This window comes from Tursiops truncatus, chromosome 6, assembly GCF_011762595.2.
Source record: "Tursiops truncatus isolate mTurTru1 chromosome 6, mTurTru1.mat.Y, whole genome shotgun sequence".
Lineage (NCBI taxonomy): Eukaryota > Metazoa > Chordata > Mammalia > Artiodactyla > Delphinidae > Tursiops > Tursiops truncatus.
Genome location: NC_047039.1, coordinates 80,378,029 through 80,390,645, shown reverse-complemented (window position 1 = coordinate 80,390,645; position 12,617 = coordinate 80,378,029). Strand labels below are relative to the sequence as shown.

The window sequence follows — 12,617 nt, the reverse complement described above, 5'->3', positions numbered from 1 at the left end:
TTGCCCCTTTTTTACAGAAGGAATTGAGTTCTTTGTTTTTTTAACTGAAGTATAGTTGAATTACAATGTTGTGTTAATTTCTGCTGTACAGCAAAGTGATTCAGTTATACATACATACACATATATATATATATATATATATATATATATATACACACACACCTTTTTTTTTTTTTTTTTTTTGCAGTACGCGGGCCTCTTACTGTTGTGGCCTCTCCCATTGTGGAGCACAGGCTCCGGACGCACAGGCTCAGCGGCCATGGCTCATGGGCCCAGCTGCTCCACGGCATGTGGGATCTTCCCAGACCGGGGCACGAACCCGTGTCCCCTGCATCGGTAGGCGGACTCTCAACCACTGTGCCACCAGGGAAGCCCTACATTCTTTTTTATATTCTTTTCCATTATGGTTTATCATAGGATACTGCATATAGTTCTCTGTGCTGTATGGTAGGACGTTGTTGTTTATCCATTCCACATATAATAGCTTACACCTGCTAACCCCAGCCTCCCACTGTCCCTCCCCCAACCCCCTCCCCCTTGGCAACCCCAAGTCTGTTCTCTATGTCCATGAGTCTGTTTCTGTTTTGTAGATAGGTTCATTTTGTCATATTTTAGATTCTGCATTATAAGTGATATCATGTGGTATTTGTCTTTCTCTGACTTCACTGAGTATGGTAATCTCTAGGTCCATCCACGTTGCTGCAAATGGCCATTATTTCATTCTCTTATGACTGAGTAGTATTCCATTCTATATATGTACCGCATCTTCTTTATCCATTCATCTGTCACTGGACATTTAGATTGTTTCCATGTCTTGGCTGTTGTGAATAGTGCTGCTATGAACATAGGGCTGCATGTATCTTTTTGGATTAGAGTTTTGTCTGGATATACGCCCAGGAGTGGGACTGTTGGATCATGTGGTAATTCTGTTTTTAGTTTTCTGAGGAATGGAATACTGTTTTCCATAGTGGCTGTACCAACTTACATTTCCACCAATAGTGTAGTAGGGTTCCCTTTTCTCCACATCCTCTCCAGCATTTGTTTCTAGAGTTTTTAATGATGGCCATTCTGACCAGTGTGAGTTGGTACCTTGTTGCAGTTTTGATATGCATTTCTCTAGTAATTAGCGATGTTGAGCATCTTTTCACATGCCTATTGGCCATTTGTATTTCTTCTTTGGAGAAATGTTTCTTTAGGTCTTCTGCACGTTTTTCGATTGGGTTGTTTTTCTGTTGTTGAGTTGTATGAGCTGTTTGTATTTTGGAAATTAAGCCCTTGCCAGTTGCATCATTTGCAAATATTCTCTCCCATTCTGTAGGCTGTCTTTTCGTTTTGTTTATGGCTTCCTGTGCAAAAGCCTGTAAGTTTGATTAGGTCCCATTTGTCTATTTTTGTTTTTATTTCTGTTGCCTTGGGAGACTGACCTAAGAAAACAGTGGTACGATTTATGTCAGAGAATGTTTTGCCTATATTCTCTTCTAGGAATTTTATGGGGTCAAGTCTTATGTCTAAGTGTTTAAGCCATTTGTAGTTTATTTTTGTGTATGGTGAGTGTGTTCTAACTTCACTGATTTACACGCAGCTGTCCAACTTTCCCAACACTGCTGAAAAGACTTTTTCCCACTGTATATTCTTTCTTTCTTTATCTAAGATTAATTGACCATAGCGGTGTGAGTTAATCTCTGGGGTCTTTACTCTGTTCCATTGATCCATATGGCTGTTCCTGTGCCAATACTATGCTGTTTGGATTACTGTAGCTTTGTAGTATTGTCTGAACTCTGGGAGGGTTATGCCTCCTGCTTTGTTCTTTTTCATCATCATTGCTTTGGCAATTCTGGGTCTTTTATGATTCCATATAAGTTTTAGGATTATTTGTTCTAGTTCTGTGAAAAATGTCATGGGTAATATGATAGGGATCACATTAAATCTGTAGATTGCTTTGGGTAGTATGGCCATTTTAAAAATATTCATTCCTCCAAGAGCATTGGATATCCTTCCATTTCTTTGAATCATCTTCAGTTTACTTTATTGTTTTATAGTCCTCAGCATATAAGTCTTTCACCTCCTTAGTCAGGTTTATTCCTATAAGTATTTTATTTTGGGGGGTGAGATTTTGGAAGGTATAGTTTTTTATATTCCCTTTCTGATATTTCATAGTTAGCGTAAAGAAATGCAACCGATTTCTGTATGTTAATCTTGTATCCTGCTACCTTGCTGAATTCATTTATTCTAATAGTTTTTGTGTGGAGTCTTTACGGTTCTTTGTATAGAGAGAGAATTGTGTCATGTGCGAAGAGTGACAGTTTTACCTCTTCTCTTCCAGTCTGGATACCTTTTCTTTTTCTTGTCTGATTGCTGTGGCTAGGACTTCCAATATTATGTTGAAGAGAAGTGGTGAGAGTAGGCATCCTTGTTTTGTTCCAGATTTTAGTGGGAAGGCTTTCAGCTTTTCACTGTTGAGTATTATACTGGCTGTGGGTCTGTCATAAATAGGTTTTATTATGTTGAGATATATTCCCTCTATACCCACTTTGGTGAGGGTTTTTATCATGAATGGATATTGAATGTTGTCAAATGCTTTTTCTGCATCTATTGAGATGATTGTGGGTTTTTGTCTTTTGTTTATGTGGTGTATCACATTGACTGATTTGCATATGTTGAACCATTCTTGTGAACTTGGGATGACTCCCATGTGGTTATGGTACATGATCTTTTTAATGTGTTGTTGGATTCTGTTAGCTAATATTTTGTTGAGAATTTTTGCGTCTATATTCATCAATTCATCAAAGATATTGGCCTGTAATTTTCTTTTTTGGTGGTGTCTTTGTCAGGTTTTGGTATCAGGCTTCATAAAATGTCTTTGGGAGTGTTCCTTCCTCTTCAGTTTTTTTGGAAGAGTTTGAGAAGGATCAGTATAAGTTCTTTGCATGTTTGGTAGAATTCGCCTGTGAAGCCATCTGGTCCTGGACTTTTGTTTGTAGGGAGTTTTTAAATTACAGATTCTATTTCACCTCTAGTGATCAGTCTGTTCAAATTATCTATTTCTTCTTGGTTCATTTTTGGTGGGCTGTATGTTTCTAGAAACTTGTCCATTTCTTCTAGGTTGTAGCATTTGTTGGCATATAATTGTTCATAGTATTCCCTTACGGCTTTCTGTATTTCTGCAGTATTGGTTATTATCTTTCCTTTTTCATTTCTTATTCTGGTTCTCTCTTTTCTTCTTGATGAGCCTGGACAGGAGTTTGTCAATCTTGTTTACCCTTTCAAAAAACCAGCTCTTGGCTTTATTGATTTTTTTTTTTTTGACTTACTATTGCTCTTTTATTATGCTTTGGAGGAAATGAGTTTTCCTAATACACTCTTTAGGAAACCTTTGGGAAGCACTCTTTTTTAGGTGTTTCCCATTCCATGCCAAAATATTTTCTATTTTTATGAAATATGCAGAATGTGCTGTCATAACTGTTGTCCTGTGGGACTCCACTTTTGTCTTTCCACTTTAGGCAAGTCCTTCTTTGTCCTTATGGATAATTTGGATTTCTGTAAATATTTAGACATTTAGACAGATGTTTTCACATGGTTATTGATTTTTTAATATAATTTTTGAGATTCTCTATTTCCTCTCTGATCTTTATTATTTCCTTCCTTCTGCTGACTTTCAGTTTTGTTTGTTCTTATTTCTAATTTCTTTTTAAGTGGTAGGTTAGGTTGTTTGAGACTTTCCTTGTTTTTTTTTGAGGAAGGCCTGTATCGCTATGAACTTCCCTCTAAGAACTGCTTTTGCTGCATCCCATAGATTTTGTATGGTTATGTTCTCATTGTCATTTGTCTCAAGGTATTCTTAAATTTCCTCTTAGATTTCATCGTTGACCCATTGGTTTTTTTAGTAGTATGTTGTTTAGTCTCCATGTAATTGTTTCTGATTTTTCTGTGGTTGATTTCTAGTTTCATGCTCTTACGGTCACAAAGATGCTTGAGATAATTTCTATACTCTTAAATTTGTTGAGGCTAGTTTTGTGCCCTAATATGTGGTCAATCCTAGAGAATGTTCCATGTGCATTTGAAAAGAATGTGTATTCTATTTTTGGGGGGTGTAATGTACTGAAAATATCAATTAGTTCTGACTGTTGTATCATTTAGGATCTCTGTTGCCTTACTGATTTTCTGTCTAGAAAACCTGTCCATTGGTGTAAGTGTGGTGCTGAAGTCTCCTACTATTATTGTATGATTGTCAATTTCTGCCTTTATGTCTTAGTATTTTATGTATTTGGGTGCTTCTATATTAGGTGCATATATGTTGACGACTGTAAAATCCTCTTCTTGTATTGATCCTTTTATCATTACATAGTGTCCTTTATCTTTCTTTATGGCTTGTTTTAAAGTATATTTTGTCAGATATGAGTATTGCAACCCCCACTTTCTTTTCATTTCCATTTGCATGAAATATTTTTCTATCTCACTTTCAATCTGTGTGTGTCCTTTGCCCTAAAGTGGGTCTCCTCTAGGTAGCATATTGTAAGCTCTTGTTTTTTTAATCCAATCTGCCACTCTGTGTCTTCTGATTGGAGAAGTCCACTAATAAATAATTATTGATAGATACATATTTATTGCCATTTTAACCTTGGTTTCCTGTTGATTTTATATTTCCTCTTTGTCCCTTTCTGTTTTTCCTTTTGTGGTTTGATGTTCTTCTTTTGTATTATACTTATGTTCTCCTTGGTTTTTGTGAATCTGTCATATGTTTTTGATTTGTGGTTACCCTGTTTTTCAAGTATGTTAACCCCATCTTCTATCTCCTTGCCTTAGACTAGTAGTCATAGAGGCTCAAACACATTCTAGGAAATGAAAAAAAAATCTACATTTTCTGACTCTCCTCCACCACATTTTATGATTTTGCTGTCCTCTTTTACATCTTCATGTTCATCCTTTTGCTGTTCATTGTGGTTATCATCACGTTCACAGAAATTTGATTTTTTAAAAATCTGTGTACTGGCTTATTTATAGGTGATTTTCTCTCCAATTGTGATTTTCTCTTTCCTATATATTCTTCTTTTCTATTTAGAGAAGATTTCAATATTTTCTTTAGGATAGGTTTTAGTATTGCTGTATTCTCTTCGTTTTTGCTTGTCTCAGAAATTCTTTCTCTCTCCTATTCTAAATGATAATCTTGCTGGGTAAAGTATTCTAGGTTGCAGATTTTTCCCTTTCAGGACTTTGAATATATCTTCCCACTCCCTTCTGGCCTGAAACGTTTCCGTAGAGAAATGCTGATGGCCTTATGGGGCTTCCCTTGTAATTAACTCTTTTTCTCCTGCTGCCTTTAGAATCGTCTAATTTTTGCCGTTTTTATTATAAAATGTCTTGGTGTAGGTCTCTTTGGGTTTACTTTGTTTTGGACCCTCTGTGCTTCCTGTACCTGGATGTTTCCTTCTTTAGGTTTAGGAAGTTTTCAGCCATAATTTCTTCAAATACATTTCCAATCCCCTTTACTCTTTTTCCCCCTCCTGGATTCCCTATTATGCCTAGATTGGCATGCTTTGTATTATCCCATTAGGTCTCTTATATTGCTTTCATTTTTATTCATTTGGCCTCCTGTCTGCTGTCCTGATTGGGTGATTTCCATTATTCTGTCTTCCAGGTTGCATGTTCGTTCTGCATTATTTATTCTGTTCATTGCCTTTAATTCAGTTTTTGTCTCAGTAAATGAGTTTTCTAATTTTTATTGGTTCCTCTGTATAGTTTCCAGTTCCTTTTTACAGTGCTCTGCATTTTTGTCGATAGCCTTAATTCCTTCAATGTTTTTATTATCTTTTTGAAATCAGTGTCTTTTTGAAATTGGTGTCTGTTAGACTAAAGAGGTCTGTTTCATTATTCTTTCAGGGGAATTCTCTTGGTCTTCTTTTAACTGGGAGTGGCTCCTCTGCTTCTTCATTTTACTTGTATTTCTCTTATTCTGTGAGTTTAGGAGAAACAATTATCTACTGTGGTCTTAGGAGGCTCTTTATATGTGGGGGCATCCCTGTGTAGCTTGTGTGGGTTTAACACTTTTGGTTCAAGGGCTGTTCTTAGTATGGCTGACTATTGCCTCTTTCCTCAGCGCTTGCTGGCCATTACCCCCTTAACGGGGTGTGCAGATGTGGCGGCTGGTGCCCAGTTGTGGGACTCTCAGTGGCAGTGGCAGCTCATGCATGGCCCTGGAGCATGCCATGGGAGCAGAGGCAGCTCGCAACTCTGCTCCCCGGGAGGGCAGAGTCAGCAGCTCGAGACGGCTCCTGCAGTGAGTGTAAGAAGTGTTCCGCTGAGAGCTTGCACAGGGGAAAAGGCTGTAATGGCAGGTTCTGCCCCTCCCCTTGCACACTGCCCACACAATGGTGCCTGGCCTCTAAGGCGGCCCAGGCTTCCTCCTCATACAGCCTCAGGTAGGGTTGCACCAGACTCCGACCGCTTCAGGCTGTTTCTGCACAGCCCACCCCAGTCCTCTCCCCAGGTCTGATCGCCAAAGCCCGAGCTTCTTCATCCAGCCCCTGCCCGTACCAGTAGACACGCATCTCAGGCTGGGAAGTGCAAAGCAGTGGCACTGACGGTCTGTGCAGCTCTCTCTCCGTTCTAGCTGCTGCAGACTGGTTGCTGTGCTCTACTCCAAGGTTCTGAAGCTCCCTCTTATAACAGCTGATCTCTCTGCCAGCGAAAGAACTTCCAAGGGTGCAGGAACCTTTCTTCTTTTACAGCTCCCTCCCAGGGGCCCAGGTCCCATCCTGATTCCTTTCTCACTTTTTTCCTTTTTGTCCTACCCACTTATAGATTTTCTTGCTGTTTCAGAGGTATGAGGTCTTCTGCCAGCATTCAGTGGATATTCTGTGAGAACCTTTCCACATGTAGATGTATTTTTGATGTATTTGTGAAAGGAGGTGGTGAGCTTCACATCTTACTACTCCGCCATCTCGATTGCTCTCCCCAGAAGGAACTGAGTTCTGAGTGGTGGTGCCTGTCAAGGCCAGTAGTTGAACGTTCCCTATCAAATGTTAAGAGCTTGTATACAGAAGACATATGAGTAAGGCTGTTATCTAGGGCTTCTGTAATAGGAACAGCTGGGACACACACACATATAGTGCCCATCTTCCGCCAAGTCATTTGGAGGCAGAAGTGGGAGGAACACAGAACACCTATCCTACCCTTGCTCTTCCGTGGTTGGGGAAGCATCTGGAAGGAGACTGCTCTGAGTAGCCTGCATTGGTTGACTGTGCAGGGTTTGCTCTCCCACACAGGCCAGACCCGCCCAGGAGAACCTACTCCATCTGATTGAGCCAAAAATCTGTCTCCCTGCCTAAATCCTACCCATACTTCAGGATCCTACTTCATCATTCCATGGAACACTTCCCTTAATCTCTTCAAATCTTAGTTATGTGCCCTTCCTCCATGCTCTCCTACCCACCTACCCACCTGTGTTATCCCCATGGTGGCACTGAAATCCTCTGCATTGAAAAAGTCTGTTGATGTGTCTGATTCCCCCCTCTCCCATGCCCTGTGAGGTCATGCACTGTTGATCCTCTATACCTAACACCCAGCAAACTCATTAAGTGTTGGACATATAGATGGATGGATAAGGAAACAAACCCAACCCCATTCCTAGTATTTCTATCTTCTGGAGCCCCCAAAGGACATCTTTTCCCTCTGTCTGTGGCAACTCTCCAGAGATTTACAGACAGCATCCTTATCCCCCTGGGATCCACCCTGCTCCTGCCCTCCGTTCACACATGCCAGTTTGGAGACTGTCTCCTCACCATCTGGTCATTTTTCCAGATCCACTCCAGTGGCTCTGGGAGAGCCCAAAGAAGGCAGAGTTTAGGAGTCTCATCCTGTGCCTCAGGAGGTATGTCCCAGCTCTTACGTGCAGCAATTATGGATCAGAAGATAGGATTTTCTAATGGTGCTGTGCTTCCCTGGGGTCGCTTGATTCAGTCTGCAGTAGCTAAGTCCCCTCCGCAGGGTGACTTCCCACAGGTGAAAGTTTAACCCCTGTGCAGAGCTCACAGGTCTCAGCTGCCCCCCACCCAAGCAGCTTACACTGTGGCCTCCCTGGCCTTCCCTGCTGGCCAGTCAGGCCCAAATATTGATGCCTGCTGATAGAAGTGTACAAGCACAGCAAAGACCAATATGGGGGGAGGGGAGAAAAGTCAGGAATTTGGGATTAACAGATACACACTACTATATATAAAATAAACAACAAGGACCTACTGTATAGCACAGGGAACTACATTCAGTATCTTGTAATAACCTATAATAGAGAAGAATCTGAAAAAGAATATATATATATATACATACATATATATATATACATATATATATATATATATATAGTAACTGAATCACTGCTCTATACCTGAAACATTGTAAATCAACCATACCTCAATTTAAAAAAAAAAAAAAAAGACCAATACAACTTCATCATCCAGACCTCCCAATCCTGTTGAGGCCACTGCCCCTTGTAGCCAGAGGAGACCCTGACTATAGGGAATGGTGGGCATGCTGTGGCCAGACCAGACAAGAGCCAGAGCTGGGTCTTGGAAAAGCACATGAGCCTACACTATCCTCAGCAACAGCCCTGGACCCACCTTCTTCCCTTTCCTTCCTTCCATCAGCACAGAGAAAGTCTCTTCTCCAAATGGTTCCTCATGGTGGACTCACATGGGGCCTGCTGGGCTTGTTCCAACCCTGAGTAGTCTCCTGATATGAACACCCTCATCCCACTAGTTCTTTCTCCCTTCCTGTCCAGAACTTTGCAGGGTGCAGTTATGGCCGTGGGGCTCTGGAACCCATTCTCCATGATTATCGTCCTTTTAAAATGCAGTCAAGCCTAGCATGGCCCTCTGGTGCAATCTGAGTGACTCACAAGACAACTGTCACCCCTGCTCAGAAACCAGTACTTGCCTGAGTGCAGCCGAAGGCCCTGTCTTAATTGTCAGGATGGTATTTCACCTCTTGGTTTGGGCCCATCATTTGCCACCTATCCAGGCTCCTTGGATAAAAGGCTGATTCCAGGGCTGGAGCAGGCGAAGTACAAGACGGCTAGAATATCTTGTGGCAGAAATTAAGGAAGCACCCTTAAAATGATGGGGATACAGGAGCTAGCTTGAAGGAACTCAGATTGACCAAACGTGGTACAATCTGAGTATCAAAATAAATGATAACAATGTTCATAGGATAACAATCTATGAGTCCATACTGATAACTAAATGAACACAAAATTTTTAATGGAAAAGAAAGCTTCTCCACATAATAGAATACCATGATAACTGTATAAGAAATTATGGGAGTTAGTTAGAAAATCACTCACCATTTTGCAGCCATCCTGATAACTGATTCAGCAAAAATGATCAATCCAGGCTAAAACTTATGGGTAGTAGTCTGATGAGGAACAGGACATTTAGAGGCTCAAAGTATCTTTCCACAAATTACTTAGTAAATACAAAAAGAAAAGTAGTAACTTCACAGTGGAGAGAACATAACCTTAACCAAGGAGTAAGTTATCAGCGAGAACAAGATAAACCAAGATAAACCATCTACTGTGATGCACTTGGGACACAGCACCATGCCTGTGAATTCCCTGCCAAAAACGTATATCCTGAATCCAATCACAAGGAAACACCAGACAAACTTAAATAGAGGGACACCCTACAGAATAACTGATTTACTCTTCAAAATATCAAGGTTACGAAAGGCAAAGACTGAGGAAGTGTTTTAGGTTAAGTAAGACCAAAGAGATGTGATCAGCAAAATCTGAATATGAGCTGTGGGCCAGATACTGGTATTATATCATTGCTCTAGTTCCTGCTTTTGATAAGTGTAATGTGCTTATGGAAGAGAAAGTCCTTATTCTTAGGATATATACTGAAGTACTTAAGATAAAAAGGGTAGGGTGCTTTTCTCAAATTGTCCCAAATGGTTCAAAAAGAGATATATAAATATATAAAGCAAATAATAAATAGGACAACGCATGAACAGTTGGAGCATCTGGGTAAAGGATATACAGAAGTTCTTTGTACTATTCTTGCAAATATTTTCTAAGTGTGACATTATATCAAAATAAAGAAGGCACTTAAAAGAAGGCACTTTAAAAATTTTTACCTAATTAGCTATTTCCAGGTTGGGTCCTCTGCAGGTATGTTAAATACACCTTCTTTGACTTCATCACTGTTAAATGTCCAGCAGGTCAGGGCCACAGAAACTTCCCTCCAGGGAACAGACTTCATTCTGTTAACACCCGTAAGTTATTCCACGAACTGCAAATCTTATTAAAGGTACAAGCATCTAGCCCACAGTCTCTTTTTCTTCAAAGAGGTCATCAAGCAACATTATGGCAAATAACTTGGTTGGATCAAGGAATCCTCTGTGAATGGATCAGTAAATAAATGGGGTTTTAGAGCTAGGAAAAACCTAGTACGATCCCATTATTCTACAAGTGTTTACTGCCTAATAGCTCTGCCAAGGAAAGAAGGTGCAGCTCATGCACTATGATTCATTCCACAGACACCGGCGCTTATATGCCAGGCACTGTGTTAGGCACCCTCTCACGAGACTTGTTGAAAAAGGCCCTCTTTTGAGCCTTCTGACCCCAAACCCCTTGACGAACAGAAACTTGCGTTTCAGTCAACCTCTGGGAGTGCATCACCTACAATTAGTGAAGTATACCTGTTGTCACCCAGGACAAGTATACTGCTGACCCCTGAACAATGCAAAGGGTTAGGGGCACTGACCATGCAGTTGAAAAATCCACAGATAATTTATGTCAGCCCTCCATATCCGTACATCTGCAGGTTCAACTAACCACTTGCATGGTACTGTAGTGTTTACTATTGAAAAATATCCATGTATAAGTGGACCCGGGCAGTTCAAATTCATGTTGTTCAAGGACCAATTGTATATTTATCATCCTAGGCTTTTCCCCATCAATATCACTCCTCTTTGTGAGTGACTAAAGAAAGCTGCTTCCCCACTAGGACAGAGGCTCTTCAGAGGCCAGGTCACATGCTGTGATCTAATCACTGCTGGAAATTAAGCCTCAAGGTGTCAAAACCACCAGAATCTAAAAAGTACGCATGAAAACACATTTTAAGCCATAAGCACACTAGGAATTCTTTTCCCAGAGACAGATCAGGATATTATTTTTTTTCTGATGCAGAGTCACATACCTGATTTCACAACAGCTTAGGTAAAGAAAAACAAGAGGCACTTAGATTTCCTGCTCACATCTCTGCTGGACGGAGATCAAGTATGCTACAAGTGCCCACTACCCAGGATCAGATACAAATGGGGACAAGCCAGACAAGAGCATGGAAAATGTGCACTTTAAGCCTGGCCTTGCCATAGAAGTGGTTCTGATAACCACATCCCAGTGCTCAAAGAAATATAAGGATCACCTGTCCCGAATGAGCCATCCAAGGCCCATTTTTACCATGTATTCCCTAACGGATGTCCCAGCTGCTGTGTAAACTTCCTCCTTTCTCATTTTCAGAGAGAGCTGGATTCTGTCTTCCTTCCTCCACTGTCCCTGGCCCCCAGCACAAGCACCACACACCTGAGCTGCTCCCACTGCCTCAGAAGAACCTTGAAGAGCTGAGTCTGGTGGACTTCCCTGGTGGCACAGTGGTTAAGAATACACCTGCCGGGGCTTCCCTGGTGGCGCAGTGGTTGAGAATCCGCCTGCCAATGTAGGAGCCACGGGTTCGAGCCCTGGTCTGGGAAGATCCCACATGCCGCAGAGCAGCTGGCCCCGTGAGCCACAGTTACTGAGCCTGCGCGTCTGGAGCCTGTGCTCCGCAACGGGAGAGGCCACGATAGTGAGAGGCCCGCGCACCGCGATGAAGAGTGGCCCCCGCTCGCCGCAACTAGAGAAAGCCCTCGCACAGAAACGAAGACCCAACACCACCATAGATAAATAAATTAATAAATAAAAATTAAAAAAAAAAAAAGAAATTATAAAAAAAAAAAAAGAATACACCTGCCAATGCAGGGGACACTGGTTCAATCCCTGGTCTAGGAAAATCCCACATGCCACGGAGCAGCTAAGCCTGTGTGCCACAACTACTGAGCCTGTGCTCTAGAGCCTGCGAGCCACAACTACTGAGCCCACATGCTGCAACTACTGAAGCCCGCACGCTCTAGGGCCCGCATGCCACAATTACTGAGGCTGCGTGCTGCAACTACTGAAGCCTGCACACCTAGAGCCTGTGCTCCGCAACAAGAGAAGCCATCGCAATGAGAAGTCCATGCACTGCAACGAGTAGTAGGCCCCTCTCGCTGCAACTAGAGAAAGCCCGCACACAGCAATGAAGACCCAACGCAGCCAAAAAATAAAATTTAAAAGATAATAAAAGGGGCTTCCCTGGTGGCGCAGTGGTTGAGGGTCCGCCTGCCGATGCAGGGGATGTGGGTTCGTGCCCCAGTCTGGGAGGATCCCACATGCCGCAGAGCGGCTGGGCCCGTGAGCCATGGCCACTGGGCCTGCGCATCCGGAGTCTGTGCTCCGCAACAGGAGAGGCCACAACAGTGAGAGGCCCGCGTGCCGCAAAAAAAATAATAATAATAAAAATAAAAAATTAATAAAAAACACAGATGTTTAA

At 41.8% G+C, this 12,617-nt stretch overlaps 1 protein-coding gene across 2 annotated transcripts in view; it reads left to right on the top strand.

Annotated features, from left to right (window-relative positions):
* FBXO10 (F-box protein 10) overlaps positions 1 to 12,370 on the top strand; it is an 83,500-nt gene extending 71,130 nt beyond the window's left edge. For both annotated transcript variants that reach the window (XR_012332592.1, XM_073806299.1), the window contains one exon: positions 11,510 to 12,370. Coding sequence is in view for 1 of the 2 variants with exons in the window: in XM_073806299.1 (XP_073662400.1) it covers positions 11,510 to 11,576 (67 nt within the window). In the remaining variant the exon portion in view is untranslated. The remainder of the gene's footprint in view (positions 1 to 11,509) is intronic.
* The last annotated feature ends 247 nt before the right edge of the window (positions 12,371 to 12,617 follow it).